The following is an 18,277-nucleotide window of genomic DNA, read 5'->3' as shown; positions in this document are numbered from 1 at the left end:
TTTTATTTTTTTTTTTTTATTTTAGAATCTTGTCTTTCCGCATCCACATTATTTTATTAAGGGATTAATTTACATTTAAAAATTTAAATTTTTTTAATTTTAATTTTTGGAAACAAAAAAGCAAATCCTAAAATAATTCTTATAAAAAAATATATAAAAAATAAAAATAAAAAAATTTTTAATTATTTATAAATTTAAATTTCAAAGATTTTATTTTATTTTATTTTATTTTATTTTATTTTGTATTACAAATAAATTTTTTTTTTTTTAATATCTTTAATAATAAAATTTATTTTATTTGAAACAAATTTCAAAAAAGAAAATTAAATTATTCATGGAATAACCATTTTAAAAATTAAAATTAATTTTTAATAATTAATTTTTTTTTTTTTTTTTAAATTTTTATTTTTAATTTTTTTTATTTTTTATTTTAAAAAAAAAAAAAAAAACCTCTTATAAATCTAAAATAAAATAAAATAAAATAAATAAAAAAAAAAAACAATGTTTGCAGTTGTATTGTTGGTAGGTGCAATTTTAACCTACCAATTTGTTAGAAGATTATTTGTAACAAAAGAAGATTTAGAAGATGTTGATTCTCTTCATGAAAAATTAAATAAAGAAGTTAATCAACTAAAAAAAGAGAAAAAATACCAACTAATAAAACCAACCGTTGATGATTTTAATTCTCAGATTTTTCAATTAAGGTATACATATATAAATTTCTTTTTTTTTTTTTTTTTTTTATTCCTATATTTACACAAAAACCAATTTTTTAATATTCAAAAAAAAAAAAAAAAAAAATTATAGTAATAAAGATAGAGATAAATATACAATTGATCTTCATGGGTTATATTCAGATCATGCAATTTTAGAATTAAAAAATCGAATAAACCAATTAATAAAAGAAAAATATAAAGGAAAACTATTAGTTATTACTGGTAGAGGTAGTCATAGTGTTGGTGAAGCTAAAATTAAACCAAGAGTAAATAGCTTTTTAAAAGAAAATTCTTTACTATTTGAAGAAAATTCAAAAGGTGGAGCTTTTATTGTCTACCTAAGTAGTCAAAATGTATTATTATTATAATAATAAATATAAATTTTATTTTATTTTATTTTATTTTATTATTAATCTTTCTTTGATTTTGAGTTTGAAGAGGATGATGATGATGATGATGATGATGATGATGATGATGATGATGATGATGATGATGATGATGGAATGAATAATGGTTTAATTGTTAACCAATTACTTTCCCAAGTGTCAGTTTCTCTATCTTTTGTTAAATTTTTTCTCATTTTCTCTAAAATTAAATTCTTATTGTTATTGGTATTGGTAATGGTATTGTTATTGGTAGGATGAGTAAATAATTGATTTAATAATTGATGTAGTTGATCAGAATCTTTGAATAGGAAACCATTGTAATTAACTTTAACCAATTCTCCAATACATTTGAAATCAATTGCTAAAACTGGTAAACAACAACCAAACATATCCACCACTTTCATTGGTAAATCAATACCACTACTACTATTATGAAGTGAAACACCTAAATCACAACATGCCAATAGTTTTGGATAATCTTCAGAATCTAACCAAACTGTAATGATTCTTGATTTCTTTAATGATAATGAATTTATTTTCTCTTGATAATATTCTTTTTGTGGTCCTTTACCAGTAATAATAAATAATAAATTCTCTGCTAAAACAACTGATTCATCTTGTGCTTCCTCTACTTTGTTGTTGTTGTTGTTTATAGCATGCTCAATATCATATTTCACAATTGCATCTAGTAATATTGAAAAATCTTCATCTTGTGTCCAACTTGTTGAAGAGATTATAATTGAAGTTTGTTGTTTTGGATTTCTAATTGATTTCTTTGAAATTACAGACTCAATATAAACTTTATCCTCACCTTTAATAGAATATTTATTTATAAATGTTTTTAAAAATTCTTCTTGTTCTCTATCTGTTAAACTCTTAAAAATTGGTGAGGCTTTATCATGAAATACAAATGTTTTTCCCCTAAAAAAAATAAAATTAATATGTATATATATTTTTAAAGTAAGTATTTATTATTAAAAATACTTACTTTAAATTCCAATCTCTAACTAATTGAATTTTCATTTCATTTGTTACGAATAAATGAGCGTAGGCATTCTTTGCGAAATAACGCTCAATGAATTTTGCTAAACGAATGATTGGATGATTATCAGATTTAGAAAGTGATAATTTTAATAGAGTATAACCAAGATTATGCCAATCTATTACTAAATGAACACCTCTAATCCAACAAACTATTTGCATTACGAATATTGTTGGAATTGCAGGTGGAGATTGAACCAATATCGTATTCAATGGTGATGGAACTTTAACTAATAGTACATACATTAATTGAATAATTTGAAAAAGTACTTTACATATCGCTAATAGTGGCCACATAAATATCGAAATTAATGGTATCTTTTTAAATGAATTTGACATTGATATTGGAAATGGTTTTAATGGTTCAATTGTAATCGAATCATTATTAACAATTTGTGGATGTGGTTCACTCTCTCTGTAACCTATTAATGTAACTTTGGTATTCTCTAATTTTGATAATGACATTGAATGATATTGCATTCTTGGTGATCTACCAATATCACCTAAAACTACAACTGCAACTCTATTCATTTTTTATTTATATATTTATATATTTATAAATAATAAAATATATAAAAATAAAAAAATAAAAATAAAAATAAAAAAATAAAAATGGCTTTTTTTTTTTTTTTTTTTTTTTTTTTTAATTAAATTTTTTGATGTGCTATTTCCTTTTTTTCACTTTTTTTTTTTAAATTAAATTTTTTTTCTTTTTTCAAAATTTTTTTTTACTTTTTTTTTTTTTTGGATTTAAAATTTTTTTTTTTTTTATTATTTTTATATTTTCTCTTTTTTCATTCCCAACGCTTAGAGATAAAGAGGATATTATAAATTAATTAATATATACATACATCTCTAAATGTATAATTTTGTATCAACTGTTCAAAAACCAACATCAGTTACACATTCTGTAACTGGTAATTTCACAGGTCCCAATGATAAAAATCTTATAATTAGGTAATTATATAATAATAAAAAATTAAAAAATTAAAAAAATAAAATAATAAAATATAATATTGAAATTAACTTTCTTTTTTTCCCTTTTTGATAATAAATAATAATAATAAATAATAAACAATAAATACTTAGTAAATGTACAAAGATTGAAATATTTTTAATGGATCAAGATGGATTAAAACCAATGTTTGATGTTAATATTTATGGTAGAATATCAGTATTAAAATTATTTTCAGTTGCTGGTAGTAAACAGGATTATTTATTTATATCAACAGAGAGTTTTAAATTTTGTATATTAGCATATGACTATGAAAAGAAAGAGATTATAACTAAAGCATCTGGTAATGCTGAAGATACAATTGGTAGACCAACCGAAGCTGGTCAACTTGGCATTATAGATCCTGATGGTAGAATAGTTGCATTACATCTTTATGAAGGTTTATTAAAATTAATTACCTTGGATAATAATAATACACCAAATAAAATAAATAATAATAATAATAATAATAACAATAATAATAATAACAATAATAATAATAATAATAATAATATTAATAATAATAATTTTAATATTAATAATAATAATAATAATTCACCAATTCAAAAGAATGTAAATAATGTTAGATTAGAGGAATTACAAGTTTTAGATATGACATTTTTATATGGTTGTAAAGTACCAACGATAGCGGTACTTTTTAAGGATACAAAAGATGAAAAACATATATCAACCTATGAGATATCATCAAAGGATACAGAATTAGTAGTTGGACCATGGTCACAATCAAATGTTGGAGTTTATAGTTCATTGTTAGTACCTGTACCATTGGGTGGTGTATTGGTGGTAGCAGATAATGGTATCACCTATTTAAATGGTAAGGTCACTAGATCCGTAGCAGTATCATATACAAAGTTTTTAGCATTCACTAGAGTGGATAAAGATGGTTCTCGATTCCTCTTTGGTGATCATTTTGGTAGATTATCAGTATTGGTATTAATTCATCAACAACAAAAAGTAATGGAATTGAAATTTGAACAATTGGGTCGTATCTCAATACCATCATCAATTAGTTATTTAGATTCTGGTGTAGTTTATATTGGTTCAAGTTCAGGTGATTCTCAATTGATAAGATTAAATACTGAAAAAGATCAAACTACAGATTCATACGTCACCTATTTAGAAGCATTTACAAACATTGGTCCAGTCGTTGATTTCTGTGTTGTTGATGCTGAAAAACAAGGTCAAGCTCAAATTGTAACTTGTTCTGGTACCTATAGGGATGGTTCATTACGTATCATTAGAAATGGTATTGGTATTGCTGAACAAGCATCAATAGAATTGGAAGGTATAAAAGGTATTTTCCCAATTAATAATAATAATAATAATAATAATAATAATAATAATAATAATAATAATAATAATAATAATAATAGTAATGGTATAACTGATTCAAAAGATAGATATTTAATTACATCATTTATTGAATGTACAAAGGTATTATCATTTCAAGGTGAAGAGATTGAAGAAACAGAATTTGAAGGTTTAGAATCAAATTGTTCAACACTTTATTGTGGTACCATTGATAAATTGAATTTATTGATTCAAATTACCAATGTCTCAATCAATTTAATCGATTCAAATACATTCAAAAGAGTATCACAATGGAATGTTGAACCATCTCGTAGAATTAATTTAGTATCAACCAATCAAGATCAAATCGTTTTATCAATTGATAAATCATTATTATATTTCCAAATTAATTCATCCAACAAATCAATTCAATTGGTAAAGGAGATTGAACTACCTCATGAAATCTCTTGTATTGATATTTCACCTTTTGATTCATTTATGGATACTAAATCTCAATTGGTCTCTGTTGGACTTTGGAATGATATCACTTTACGTATCTTCAAATTACCAACACTTGAAGAGATTTGGAAAGAACCATTGGGTGGTGAAATTTTACCAAGATCAATATTAATGATTTCTTTTGATTCAATAGATTATATTTTCTGTTCATTAGGTGATGGTCATTTATTTAAATTTCAATTTGATTTTTCAAGTTTTAAATTATTTGATAAAAGAAAATTAACTTTAGGTACTCAACCAATAATTTTAAAAAAGTTTGTATTTTTAAAAAAAAAAAAAAAAAAAATTTCAAGTTTCAAATTTCTAATTTCTAATTTTTTTAATTATTTATTTTTTTTTTTAAAAGATTTAAATTAAAAAATACAATTAATATATTTGCAATTTCAGATAGACCAACAGTAATTTATAGTCATAATAAGAAATTATTTTATTCAGTTGTAAATTTAAAGGATGTTACAAATGTTACATCATTTAATTCAGATGGATTCCCAAATTCAATGGCAATTGCTACAACCAATTCATTGACAATTGGTACAATTGATGAAATTCAAAAACTTCATATTAAAACCATACCATTGAATGAAGAGATGGGTAGAAGAATTGTACATTTAGAAGATCATTCATGTTATGCAGTGATAACGGTAAAGAATAATGAAGGTTTATTAGGTGGTGCACAAGATTTATGTGAAGAGGATGAAGAGGTTTCATACATTCGTATTTATAATGATCAAACATTTGAACTCATCTCCTCTTATAAATTGGATCCATATGAAATGGGTTGGTCAATTACACCATGTAAATTTGCTGGTGATGATGTAAATACTTATTTAGCAGTTGGTACTTCAATTAATACACCAATTAAATCAAGTGGTAGAGTTTTATTATTTAGTTTATCATCATCATCATCATCGAATGATAAAGATAGTTTAGACAATAATAACAACAATAATAATAATAGTGGTGCTAATGGTAAATTAACTTTATTAGAAGAAATTAAATTTAGATCAAGTGTTTATTTCTTATTATCATTTAATGGTAGATTAATTGCAGCAGTACATAAAAGATTATTTTCAATTAGATATACTCATTCAAAGGAAAAGAATTGTAAAGTTATTTCAAGTGAGAGTGTACATAAAGGTCATACTATGATTTTGAAATTAGCAAGTAGAGGTCATTTCATACTCGTTGGCGATATGATGAAGTCAATGTCATTATTGGTTGAACAATCTGATGGTTCGTTGGAACAAATCGCTAGAAATCCACAACCAATTTGGATTAGATCAGTTGCAATGATAAATGATGACTATTTCATTGGTGCTGAAGCAAGTAATAATTTCATCGTTGTCAAAAAGAATAATGATTCAACTAATGAGCTAGAGAGAGAGCTATTGGATAGTGTTGGTCATTATCATATTGGTGAATCAATCAATTCAATGAGACATGGTTCATTAGTACGTTTACCAGATTCAGATCAACCAATTATTCCTACAATCCTTTATGCTTCTGTCAATGGTTCAATTGGTGTAGTTGCCTCTATCTCTGAAGAGGATTTCATCTTTTTCTCAAAATTACAAAAGGGTTTAAATCAAGTAGTTCGTGGTGTTGGTGGTTTCAGTCATGAAACTTGGAGAGCTTTCTCAAATGATCATCATACTATTGACTCTAAAAATTTCATTGATGGTGACTTAATTGAAACTTTCTTGGATCTCAAATATGAAAGTCAATTAAAAGCTGTTGCTGATTTAGGAATAACTCCTGATGATGCATTTAGAAGAATTGAATCTTTAATGCAATATATTCGTTAATCAAAAAAAAAAAAAAAAAAAAAAAAAAAAAAAAAAAAAAAAAAAAAAAAAATAAATAAAAAAATAATAAAAATTTAAAAATAAAAAATTAAAAATTAAAAAACCAAATAATTATTATTCCCATAAAAAAAAAAAAAAAAAAAATTATAATTTATTTAATAAAACCCCTATAAAAAAAAAAAAAATTCTCCTATCTAAATAATTGTCATTTACTTTTTTTGGAATTTTAAAATCGAATAAAAAGTACTACCCACTCATACATTAACACTTTTTTTTTTTTTTTTGTTTTTACAAATTTAGTAAAAATTCTTAAACACTGGAAAAATAAAAAATAAAAAAAAAAAAAATAAAAAAATAAAAAAATGAAAAAAAAAAAAAAATATATATTAATTTGAAATTTCTTATTTTCAATAAAAGCAAAAAAAATTCCAAAAATGGAAGTTAAACCACAACCCTTTAAAAGATTTATTAAATTTTATTATTAATAAAAATAATTAATATTTTTTTTTTTTTGGGAAAAAATAAAAAAAAAAAAAAAAAGATTTTTGGAAATTAGTATAAATTAAAGTTTTTTAATTGTTATATTTTGTATAATTCAAAATAAAATAAATATTCAAAATGCATAAAACATCAGTTATCTTTTTGATTTCTCCAGCCTCTGAAGAAACCAACATTCAAGATGTTGAAAAGAATGTCAAAAACATTAAAATGGACGGTTTAACTTGGGGTGAATTCAGAAAGGAACCATTAGTTGGTAAATTAGCTCGTCTTAGAGCATTGGCTGTTGTTGAAAACAAAACATCAGTTGATGACTTAGAAATGAAAATCAACAATATGGATTTAGTTCAAGTAGGTTTAATTAATATATTTTTATAAAAAAAAAAAACTTTAAACTATAAAATTATACTAATATAATTTCTTTTTTTTATTTTTATTTTTTTTTTAAAATTTTGCAGAGTGTTGATATTGAAGCAATGTCTGAAATTTAAGAAAATTTAAATTTCTCATCCAATTAAAATAAAATTAAATTTAATTTGGAAATCATAATTATTGTTTTTTTTTTTTTTTTTTTTTTTATTTGTTTCTTTAAATTTATATTAATTACTTTTAATTTATTATTAATATTATTGTTTTTATTTTCATTTATTTAATATTGAAAGTATATATATTTTTTAAAAATCTATTTTTTTTAAAATGATTATGTAGGAAAAGTGAAAATAATATTAAACTTATTTTTTTTGTTGTGAAAAAAATCAAATTGAAATTTGGGTTTATTGTTTTTTTATTTTTATTATATTAATAAAAAATAAAAATTTAATAAATAAATAAATAAATAAATAAATAAATAAATAAATAAATAAATAAATAAATCAAAAAATGAATTAATTAATTAGCTAATAAATTAATAATTGAATTGTTTAAGAATAGAATGCTCTTGCAGTGATTGATCTATGTTGATTTTCAGTACGATTTAAAAGATCTATACCATTGGTTGGTTTCATTTTAACATCTTGAGTTGTTGCAATTGGTTCAGAAACTTGTGGTTTTTTGTTTTGTCTCTTCTTTTTAACAATTAAAACAGTTGCAGCAGTAGCTCCAATAAGTGCAACACTACCACCAACTGCAATACCAACAATGGCACCAGTTGATAAAGTTGATGCTGCTACTTCAGAAATAGCTAATGATGCATCTGCACCGGCATAAATATTACTAAACTCTGATGCTGTTAAATCTGAAAATTGATTAACTTCAACTAATAATTTTTTTTAAAAAAAAAAAAAATTAATATTATTGAAAATAAAAGAGGGGAAAAAAAAAAAAGATAATTACATTGTTGAATATCTTGACCTGGATATGATTCAACAATTGTTGGTTCAGCATCTAAAAGTGTTCTTAAATTGGATACTGGTGTTTCAGTTACAGTATAGAGTACATCTGGAACATTAAGGTTTGAATTTAAACTTGCAATTTCTAATACATTTGACTGAAAAAATTATTACATAATATAATATTAAAAATATGTTACTTTTTTTTTATTTTTTATTTTTTATTTTTTTTTATAAAAAAAAATAATAAAGAAATAAATAATTATAACTATTAAAAATAAACATACTTTCCAAGATTTGAATTTTGATTGCATATCACCAGAAGTATAAAAAATTCCATAATTATCCATCCAATTTATAAATTGTTGAAAAAGAATTGAATCACTTGGGACTTCTTGAGAATTAATTAATTGAGAACATCCCAAAATTAATAAAACTAAAACAATAATTTTCATTTTTTTTTTTTTATTTCTTTAATTGTTTTTAAAAATAATAAATTATTTAACAAAGACACAATTTATTTTGTTTTTTTTTTTTTAATAAAAAATTTTAAAAATAGTTGTGATTTGGTTTTACAATAATTTATTTTTTTTTTTTTTTTTTTTAATTTTAAAAAAAAAAAAAAATTAAAAAAAAAAAAAACAATTCAGAGATATTTTGGGATGATCAGTTTTAATTTAATTTTTTTAATATTTTTTTTTTTTTTTTTTGAAATTGGTTAAATTTGCAACTTGAACGAAAATTCAAATCGTTAATTAATTAAAAAAAACGGGCTGGTAATCAAGATTTCATGGGATCACTTGAAATATCATATGATATTTTATTTAAAAAAACCATTTTTTTCATTCAAAGTATTAAAACCCATTCATTATTTTAAAATAAACCAATAATTCTTTTTTTTTTTTTTTAAATCCAAAAGATATTTTTTTTCTTTTTAATTTTTAAAAATAAACTGATTTCAAACTTTTTTTTTTTTTTTTTCCAAATAAAAAGATCTCTTTTGTGATTATTTTTTAATCAAAAAAAAAAAAAAGTTAATTTTTATTTATTTTTATTATATTTTTTTTTTTTATTTAAACATTTTTTTTTTTTTTAAAATCAATTCTTTAATTTTTTTTTTTTTTTTTATCTTTTTTAAAATTAATTAAAAAATTAATTATATATATTTAGATATATATAGTTTTAAAATCACCCAAAAGAATGAAATTAATATTAGTATTGTTATGTTTAATTTCAACACTTTTTGTTGTAAAAGGTGGATTGTCACCAACCGAACAACAAATTATTGTTTCGTATCACAATAAATGGAGATCATCTCCAATTGGTCCAACTCCATCAACAACAATTCCAGCATTAAAATGGAATGCAACAATTGCAGCTGCTCTTCAAAGTAGTTTAGATAAATGTGATGGTAAATTTAGTACGATGTCACAGTATGGAACTAATAGTGAATGGCAAAGTTGGTGGACTCCAAATACTTATTTCAATTTAAATGCAACTCTTGATAATATCCAAAAAGGTGCCTCTTTTTATGACTGGAACGCTAAAGGTTGTAATAGTTCTGCAAATTATAATTGTCAATTATGGACATATGTAAGTTTTTTTTTTTTTAAAAAAAAAAAAAAAAAAAAAAAAAAAAATTTAATTAAATTGTTTTTTAATTATATTTAAATTTTTATAGGCTGTTTGGAGTAAGAGTACTTCATATGGTTGCGCAAAGACAATATGTCCAGATAAATCTGAAGTTTCATGTTCATATTACCCAGCAGGTGGATTTAAGGGTGTTCTTCCTTATACTCCAAAAACAACAACCCCAGCTCCAACTACACCAGCTCCAACCACACCAAAACCAACCACACCAGCTCCAACTACTCCAAAACCAACAACACCAGCTCCAACCACCCCAAAACCAACAACACCAGCTCCAACCACTCCAAAACCAACCACACCAGCTCCAACTACTCCAAAACCAACAACACCAGCCCCAACAACACCAGCCCCAACATCAACTCTTACAGTAGATTGGACTTCATACCAAACTCCAATAAGAGATCAAGGACAAGTATGTTTTTTAATTTTAATTTTTTGTTTTTTAATTTTCCAATTCAATAGTTATTAATTTTTTTTTTTTTTTTTTTTTTTTTTTTTTTTTTTTTTTTTTTTTTTTTTTTTTTTTCAATTAGTGCGGATCATGTTGGGCATTTGCTAGTAGTGCAGCACTTGAATCTCGTTACCTTATTAAATATGGTACAGCACAAAAATCGACACTTCAATTATCAAATCAAAATGCTGTAAATTGTATTGCTAGTGGTTGTAATGGTGGTTGGTCAGGAAACTATTTCAATTTCTTTAAAACACCAGGTATTGCTTATGAAAAAGATGATCCATACAAAGCTGTTACTGGTACTTCATGTATTACTACAAGTTCAGTTGCAAGGTTCAAGTACACAAACTATGGTTATACCGAAAAAACTAAAGCTGCTTTACTTGCAGAACTTAAAAAAGGTCCAGTTACAATTGCAGTATATGTAGATTCTGCATTCCAAAATTACAAGAGTGGTATATATAACTCAGCAACTAAATACACTGGTATTAATCATCTTGTCTTACTTGTTGGTTATGACCAAGCAACTGATGCCTATAAGATTAAAAACAGTTGGGGTTCATGGTGGGGCGAATCTGGTTATATGCGTATTACAGCATCAAATGATAACCTTGCAATATTTGCTTATAACTCTTATTATCCAACTTTCTAATAGAAAAAACACCTCAGGTCAAACTAAACTAAACTAAACAAAACCTAATCTATTTATTTATTTATTTATTTATTTATTTATTTATTTATTTATTTAATATATTTGAAATTATATCAAATAAACCATAATCTAATTAATTAGTATTCACTCAAAAAAATATTCTAAAAGGTTTTGATGTATATAAATTGCTTGTGATTCAATTTAGGACGTATTATACCTATAAAATATATCTATATTGTTTGTATCATTTAGATCTTATATAATATTTATTAAATGTTAATTTTTAATAAAACTTCATACAAAGGTAGGATATTTTTGTTTTTTTTGAGGGGAGCGAATAAAAGTTTGATAGTTTTTTTTGATGAAATAATGCAATTGATAGTTGCTTCTTCTTGAGACCTCATTTTATTAAATATAAAAGTCTGATAAATAAAAATATTCAAAAAAATAAAAAATTGTAATAACCATCTTTGGGTAATCTACAGACAGGACCATTACATCAAAAGGGAATATTCGATACTTTTGCTCAAAAATTACCATATCTAATTCTACCTTATCACCTTCTATTCGTTAAAGAATCGGAAGGGTTTAATGTAAGTTCCTTAATGATTTTTTATTAAATTAAACTTTTTATTAATTATTACCATATTTGATTTAATATTCTTAAGTTTTTTATATCATACATTTTAAAACACATAAAATGTATATATTTTTTTAAAAATCTTAAAAATATCAATCTAAATTTTGGCTAAAAATGAAAAAATGTAATAATCGCGAATAATTAAGCGACATAAATTAATATATAAAGTTTTTATCCCTGGTAAAATACAAATATAGAAATAAACCTGTAACTGAAAAGACGTTAACAAATAAAAGATTCTTACTTTATTCTCAGAAATTTTACCAATGGTTTCTTTAGTAAAATTAATTTTAGAATAAATAGTAAAATAAAATAAAAATTAATTCATTGTTGTTTTATTCCAAATTGTGCACAAACGGAAGTTTTATTATATTATATAAGAGATATAATATTATTTATTATTTATTATTTATTATTAATTATTTCTGTGTGTTCAAGGGTCACACAAGTAAATACAAATTAAAAAGAGTATTCCATAGGAATTATTTTTTTTTTTTGAATTGGATAACGCAATTATTATTTGCTTCTCCTTGAGATGCTAGATCTCATTTTATTTTTTTTTTTTTTTTTACAGGGTCTTTTTGATTAAAACATCTTTTTTGTCCAAACTTTTTTCTAAATCTTTTTTTATTTTATCGTCTGGTTCGTGATTGATGTTTATGACGTATTTGAATTGTTTTTTTTTTAATTGAGTTTTATCCACAATTTCGCTTATTTTTTGTAGGCATTTGTGTTGCTTAATATTTGTGGTGTTGTTTGTGAATTTCCCTTTAATTTCCTTCCATCTTTTTTAATTTTTTGAATAACCTGGGGTTTTTTTTTTTTTTTTTTTTTTTTTTTTTTTTTTTTTTTTTTTTTTTTTTTTTTTATTTATAGAAAGTACTGAGTGAATTATTGTATTTTTTGAGATGTTTAGGAAGTTCTATTGCGGGTGTTGATGATGATTTGTGACACCCCTTGTCCTGTTTTATCAATTGGTGCGTGGTGTGTTATTTTGTTTTTATATTGTTGATTTATTGAGTAAATTTTATTTGTTTTTATATTTGTTTCAGTTAGAAGTGCTGCGTCCAGCTTGTTGTTGTCTAAAACGGTGTTTATTATGCTGGCAGATTGGATGGTGTTGGATCCTTGGACGTTCCAAACACCTATTCTTATTGTGTTTTTCTTTATAGTTTTATTTGGGGTAGATTTTTATCTACCTTTTGAAGTTTCTGGTTTATTTTGTCTTCTAACTGATCTTTACTTTGTTCGTTGTGTTGTTGGTCTTGTGTGTTTGTGGGGTTTTTTGATTTATTGATTTGTTTTAGAATTTCCTTGTTGAAGTTGTCTATATCTTCATCCATTTTTGTTTTTATGCTTTTTTGTCCATATTCACCCAATTTTGGTTTGACTGGTGTTTTGTTGGTCTTGTTTGTTTTGTCTTGTTGTTTCTTTTTTGGTGTGTTTAACAATTTACTTGGTGAATCGATAATTTTCGATGGTGTACCATAGGTTGGGCTGAAACTCATGATATGTTTTATTGGAGAGGAGAAGAACCATTGATTTGAAGGGATTGAAAGTGGGAATTCTATTTTTCTTATTGCATCAGTGTTTGGGCTGGTGAAGTCGAAGATATCATTTGCCTCTCTAAGTTTTTCTTCCGTTGTTAGTCCCTTTGTTTCGCCGTGTTGTTTTATTGGTGTATTGTATGGAGATGGTGGTTCGATAGGTTTTTCTGATTTTGTTTTAATTTCTTGATTGTTTATCGATTGTGTATTGATCTCATTCTCTATTCTTGTTAGTTCATCTACGTTTTCTAGTGATGCTTCTATTACCTTTTGAGCTGTATCATCTAGGGCCATAAATGTTTTATCATTAGATGAGGATGTGATTGGTGGGATAATGATTGTTCTTTTTCCTTGTTTTGGTATTTGTTCTGATGTAGATTGTGGTTGTTGTTCATCTGATTGTTTTTTATTTTTGTTTTCTTCTTGATTTTCTGGTAATGAGGTTTGATCTCTCCATCCTTTGTTGGAGTGTCCAATTAATGTTAGATTGTCTAGTTCAATGATAGTGTCAAATTCTTCTACGACTCTTTTCACTGTTTTGATAATTAGAGTTTCGCCTTTAATTTCTGATTTAATTAGTTTACATCCTTCATTTTCTATTACCCATTCTATTTCTGTGAGTGATTTATACCAATCAAAATCTGTATACATATTTTTTGGTCTTATAGTGGTTATAAATTGTCCTTTTAATTCTGCATCAAACATATTTACAAAATAGATTACTGTACTAATACTGTCTGTGAGAATTTTGAATGTATTATTACTTTTGATTAAAACATCTTTTTTGTCCAAACTTTTTTCTAAATCTTTTTTTATTTTATCGTCTGGTTCGTGATTGATGTTTATGACGTATTTGAATTGTTTTTTTTTTAATTGAGTTTTATCCACAATTTCGCTTATTTTTTGTAGGCATTTGTGTTGCTTAATATTTGTGGTGTTGTTTGTGATTTTCATTTTATTTTCTTTCTATCTTTTTTATTTTTCTTTAAAAAGTTAAAAATCTGGAAATTTTCTAATTAACTTGGTTCCCAGGTTTTTTTTTTTTTTTTTTTTTTTTTTTTAAGTCTTTTTTATATGAAAAATGAAATAATCAAAAAAAGAGATTGTTGTTGTTGTTTGTTTTTTTCGATCTGATTATTTTTTGCTTTTTTTTTGAAAATTTTGCTACGCAAAATTCTCAAAACGAAACAAATAATAAATTACAATAAAGTAAAAAGATGGCTTTTTAAAATAGTTTATTTATTTATTTATTTGTTTTTTAAGTCTTTTTTATATGAAAAATGAAATAATCAAAAAAAGAGATTGTTGTTGTTGTTTGTTTTTTTCGATCTCTTCCATAGGAATTAGGATACAACGTTAATTATAAAAATTCATCAAAGGGGATGTAGCTCAGATGGTAGAGCGCTCGCTTAGCATGCGAGAGGTAAAGGGATCGATACCCTTCTTCTCCATTTATTTGATCCTCTAAGGATAAGATTGTAGGTTCGATTCCTTTTAAAAATAAAAAAAAAGAAATAATTTTTAAATTCACAATCCAATGTTGGAGATTTAGAGATGGTTGTAAAAAAAGGAGTTACACAGCTCAATTTCCTTTTTTTTTTTTTTTTTTTTTTTAATAAAGATGACAAAAAAAAAAAAAATTGTAAGAAAAGTTAAACACAAATGTCAAAATTGGGCAAGTGAGTTTGCAAAATAGATCTATTCCAAAAAAGGACTCTAACAATTTTAAATTTAAAGTTTTTTATTTACTTATTTTTTTTTGTTGAACACATATGTCAAAGTTGGGCAAGTGAGTTTGAAGAATAGATCTATTCCAAAATAAGACTCAAACAATTTAAAATTAGAATAATTTTTATAAATTAAAAAATTTAGTTTTATATTATTACTATTTTTTGATAAAATGGATAAATCTTTATTAACTCTCGGATTATCAGCAATTTTTAATCATTTGGTTATTTATGAAAGTGAAAAGAAAAATTATTTGGGGTATAGTTTTATTGGTTTAGAGACTGAATCTTTTCATAAACGTTTTTTGCAAATGGATGAGCCAGCAATACAGATCTTAGCAATATTAATCGAATAGAAATTAGAACAAATATCATCATAAAGACATTAAATGGTGAATCGTTTTGGCTTCAAGTTAAAGAATCTGAATTGGATAAAGATTTAAAAGAAAAAATTCGTTATAAAATTGATTTACCAGTAAGATTTCAAACATTATTTTATCGAGGGGAAAAACTTGAAGATGGTCATATAATTTCAGATTATAACATTACCTTTGGATCAACTATTCATATGGAAATTGGTTTAAAAAGGAGGTGGTACCAGTTTTATTTATTTCATTAATGATGGTTTTACTTCGCCATCATTTGATTTTGATTTTAGAAACATTAAAGATCCAATTGTTCATTATCGTGGTAGTGAAGTATATATATACTCGCCCATGTGGTTGGATGAGATTTGCATTAAATGTAAACAAATATAACACAGAAACTGATGGAAAAACTTGGCTAGGACATTGTAATGGTCCAAATGAATGGTTAGTTTCATACCATGGTACAAATGATATTTCGTGTAGTTCAATAGCTAAAGAAGGTTATCAACTATCTAAATGTACCCGATTTGCATATGGGAAAGGTATATACTCAACACCATCAATTGACATTGCAAAAGCATATGGAAAAACTTTTATGGATTGGGACAGTTATCTGTTATGGTCTTTTTTTTAAATGGTTAAAATTTCTACCCCATTTTTTCCAAATTAAAAAAAAGTTTTTTTTTGAATTGAATAGCTCAATTCTGAGTTGCTTCTCCTTGAGATGATAGATCTCATTTTATTTGTAACATATTTACAGGGCATCTGAAAGAGGGGGTTAGTTTCTTTTTTTTCTTATTATTTTTTTTTTTTTTTTTTTTTTTTTTTATCTTGCTATTATTTTTGTTGTTTATAATATTCTTATTATTGTTTTTTTATTTATTTATTTATTTATTTATTTATTAATTTATTTATTTATTTATTTATTTATTTAATTTTTTACCCAAAGAGTGTGTTAATGGTAGTGATGAATTGGTCTAAGTGGGGTGGTAATTTTGATTTGTTGAGTGGGGAGTTCCATTGTTTGCTGAAATATTGGAGTGCTCTTGAGATTGTTTGTGTTTGTTTCTTTTCATCTCCTTGGTTGTTTGTTCGTATTCTGATTAGTTTGTTAATGTTTTTGCCCATGCGAAAATTAAAAAAGGTTACGTGCATTTTTATTATTATTATTATTATTATTATATTATTTAAATGTGTCAACTATAATTAATAAATATGCTTATTTAATATCTTTAATTTTATTAAGTAACTTTTTTACACGATTTCATCAAAGACATCGTAGCGAAGTGGTCTAACGCGTTTGACTTGAAATCAAATCTCCTAGGAGGCGCAGGTTCGAACCCTGCCGATGTCGATTATTTTATATGATGTAAAGTATTTTGATACTTTAGGAAGTTCGGTTTTTAACAAACACATCAACATTCCAACCGATAAACAAAAAAACCGCACCGCGATCAAGAGGATACAAGATACACGTGAAAAGTAATTCATCCTTTTCTATCCTTAATCTCGGTCAATTTTAACCAATCTTTCAAAAAAAATCACCAATCCACCACGATCTACAGATCTAATTTACCAAATCGCCGATTCAAAGGAATCCCATCGAGATGAATTCCTACGCAGACGCGGCTAAAATGGCCAACCCCTCCACCCATATGGACGAGGCATCAGAGAACTTCATTAAGGAATTCTCCACAAAAACAGCAGAGATAAAGGAGACCTACCCCAAATTATCAATAGGCCTCAAAGACATCTCCAAATACTGCGAGACCATATTGAACATGACTGCTCTCTCAACCTACGAGAAAAACAACGGATTCTACCCAATTACACTCGAATTCCCCAAAATGGATCTCATGGGGTTAGAAGAAATGAGAAAAACACTCTCAAACTACGATATCCCAATCGACAAGATATACATAGGCAAAGGAACTAGAAAAACGATCCACCTGATGATTAAAAACGAACAATCTCTCCTAAATATCATTAGAGATAGAAGCAAATTGGGAACCTTCATCACCTCCAGTAGAGACTACCACGTCCTCACAGGAAGAGTAAGAATTCCAAGAGAAAAGGCAGGAATAGTGGATGCCCTCATCAAAACTGCCTTTGCAGAAGAAATACCCTATGCAATATACCATACTATATACTCCACCGACCACCTCCTAGTATTCGGTCTAATAGAATGCAAAATAGGCGATCAAATGAAATCTGGCCAACACAATACAGAAATCGCCAACTTTACCATCAGAACGGCCACCAAAACCTACTCCTCACAAAAGAAAAATAAGAAAGTAGAGTCAAACAACACGGAAGAACCATTAGAAGATGAGATGACAGATGATCCTCCCAACATCCAAAACAGGATAGCAATCAAATCCTCTCAACCAAAACCACAACAACAAACAAACAACCCAGCAAACAATAAGTCTGATAAACAATCAACCCAAGAGAAAAGAGCCCAATCAAAAAAATCCTCTCAACCTCTTCCCCCCAAAAACCAAGCAGAATCTCAATCTGTCAAACCCACCACAACCACTACCACAACATCCAACGCCATCCAAAAAGACAATGCCAACAAAACGAGCACTAACATCCATTCATCCTCGGAAAACAGAGAGAAGACTCCTAACATGACCTC

General features: G+C 25.4%; 10 protein-coding genes and 2 non-coding genes across 12 annotated transcripts; 9 read left to right on the top strand and 3 right to left on the bottom strand.

Moving 5' to 3' along the window:
• Positions 1 to 501: 501 nt before the first annotated feature.
• On the top strand, positions 502 to 1,084 carry DDB_G0286103 (small MutS related family protein; the record flags this gene model as incomplete). Its single annotated transcript, XM_632806.1, has 2 exons — positions 502 to 704; positions 808 to 1,084. 2 exons carry the CDS (start codon positions 502 to 504, stop codon positions 1,082 to 1,084), a joined length of 480 nt encoding a protein of 159 aa, XP_637898.1.
• A 41-nt stretch (positions 1,085 to 1,125) lies between these two features.
• alg1 (hypothetical protein) lies at positions 1,126 to 2,674 on the bottom strand (the record flags this gene model as incomplete). The annotated part of the gene is made up of 2 exons (XM_632805.1): positions 1,126 to 2,023; positions 2,091 to 2,674. 2 exons carry the CDS (start codon positions 2,672 to 2,674, stop codon positions 1,126 to 1,128), a joined length of 1,482 nt encoding a protein of 493 aa, XP_637897.1.
• Positions 2,675 to 3,002: 328 nt separating this feature from the next.
• On the top strand, positions 3,003 to 6,772 carry repE (UV-damaged DNA binding protein1; the record flags this gene model as incomplete). Its single annotated transcript, XM_632804.2, has 3 exons — positions 3,003 to 3,100; positions 3,233 to 5,221; positions 5,314 to 6,772. The coding sequence occupies 3 exons, from the start codon at positions 3,003 to 3,005 to the stop codon at positions 6,770 to 6,772; spliced, it is 3,546 nt and encodes a 1,181-aa protein (XP_637896.2).
• A 618-nt stretch (positions 6,773 to 7,390) lies between these two features.
• DDB_G0286023 (elongation factor 1b-related protein) lies at positions 7,391 to 7,761 on the top strand (the record flags this gene model as incomplete). The annotated part of the gene is made up of 2 exons (XM_632803.1): positions 7,391 to 7,621; positions 7,729 to 7,761. 2 exons carry the CDS (start codon positions 7,391 to 7,393, stop codon positions 7,759 to 7,761), a joined length of 264 nt encoding a protein of 87 aa, XP_637895.1.
• Positions 7,762 to 8,190: 429 nt separating this feature from the next.
• Positions 8,191 to 9,053, bottom strand: DDB_G0286021 (hypothetical protein; the record flags this gene model as incomplete). The annotated part of the gene is made up of 3 exons (XM_632802.1): positions 8,191 to 8,525; positions 8,603 to 8,756; positions 8,886 to 9,053. 3 exons carry the CDS (start codon positions 9,051 to 9,053, stop codon positions 8,191 to 8,193), a joined length of 657 nt encoding a protein of 218 aa, XP_637894.1.
• A 745-nt stretch (positions 9,054 to 9,798) lies between these two features.
• gmsA (hypothetical protein) lies at positions 9,799 to 11,354 on the top strand (the record flags this gene model as incomplete). The annotated part of the gene is made up of 3 exons (XM_632801.1): positions 9,799 to 10,191; positions 10,280 to 10,660; positions 10,782 to 11,354. The coding sequence occupies 3 exons, from the start codon at positions 9,799 to 9,801 to the stop codon at positions 11,352 to 11,354; spliced, it is 1,347 nt and encodes a 448-aa protein (XP_637893.1).
• Positions 11,355 to 13,160: 1,806 nt separating this feature from the next.
• On the bottom strand, positions 13,161 to 14,495 carry DDB_G0286097 (hypothetical protein; the record flags this gene model as incomplete). The annotated part of the gene is made up of 1 exon (XM_632799.1): positions 13,161 to 14,495. The coding sequence occupies one exon, from the start codon at positions 14,493 to 14,495 to the stop codon at positions 13,161 to 13,163; it is 1,335 nt and encodes a 444-aa protein (XP_637891.1).
• A 424-nt stretch (positions 14,496 to 14,919) lies between these two features.
• On the top strand, positions 14,920 to 14,992 carry tRNA-Ala-AGC-8. The gene has a single exon. It is a non-coding gene; the product is annotated as a tRNA-Ala (tRNA).
• A 449-nt stretch (positions 14,993 to 15,441) lies between these two features.
• DDB_G0286019 (hypothetical protein) lies at positions 15,442 to 15,624 on the top strand (the record flags this gene model as incomplete). Its single annotated transcript, XM_632798.1, has 1 exon — positions 15,442 to 15,624. The coding sequence occupies one exon, from the start codon at positions 15,442 to 15,444 to the stop codon at positions 15,622 to 15,624; it is 183 nt and encodes a 60-aa protein (XP_637890.1).
• Positions 15,625 to 15,889: 265 nt separating this feature from the next.
• Positions 15,890 to 16,270, top strand: DDB_G0286017 (hypothetical protein; the record flags this gene model as incomplete). Its single annotated transcript, XM_632797.1, has 1 exon — positions 15,890 to 16,270. The coding sequence occupies one exon, from the start codon at positions 15,890 to 15,892 to the stop codon at positions 16,268 to 16,270; it is 381 nt and encodes a 126-aa protein (XP_637889.1).
• Positions 16,271 to 16,908: 638 nt separating this feature from the next.
• On the top strand, positions 16,909 to 16,990 carry tRNA-Ser-UGA-7. The gene has a single exon. It is a non-coding gene; the product is annotated as a tRNA-Ser (tRNA).
• Positions 16,991 to 17,417: 427 nt separating this feature from the next.
• Positions 17,418 to 18,277, top strand: DDB_G0286101 (hypothetical protein; the record flags this gene model as incomplete). Its single annotated transcript, XM_632796.1, has 1 exon — positions 17,418 to 18,277. A coding segment is annotated over one exon (860 nt), but the record flags the coding sequence as incomplete, so codon positions are not given.

This window comes from Dictyostelium discoideum, assembly GCF_000004695.1.
Source record: "Dictyostelium discoideum AX4 chromosome 4 chromosome, whole genome shotgun sequence".
In the NCBI taxonomy this organism is placed as follows: domain Eukaryota; phylum Evosea; class Eumycetozoa; order Dictyosteliales; family Dictyosteliaceae; genus Dictyostelium; species Dictyostelium discoideum.
Note: the sequence above shows the minus strand (reverse complement) of the source record. Positions and strands in the feature narration are given on the sequence as shown.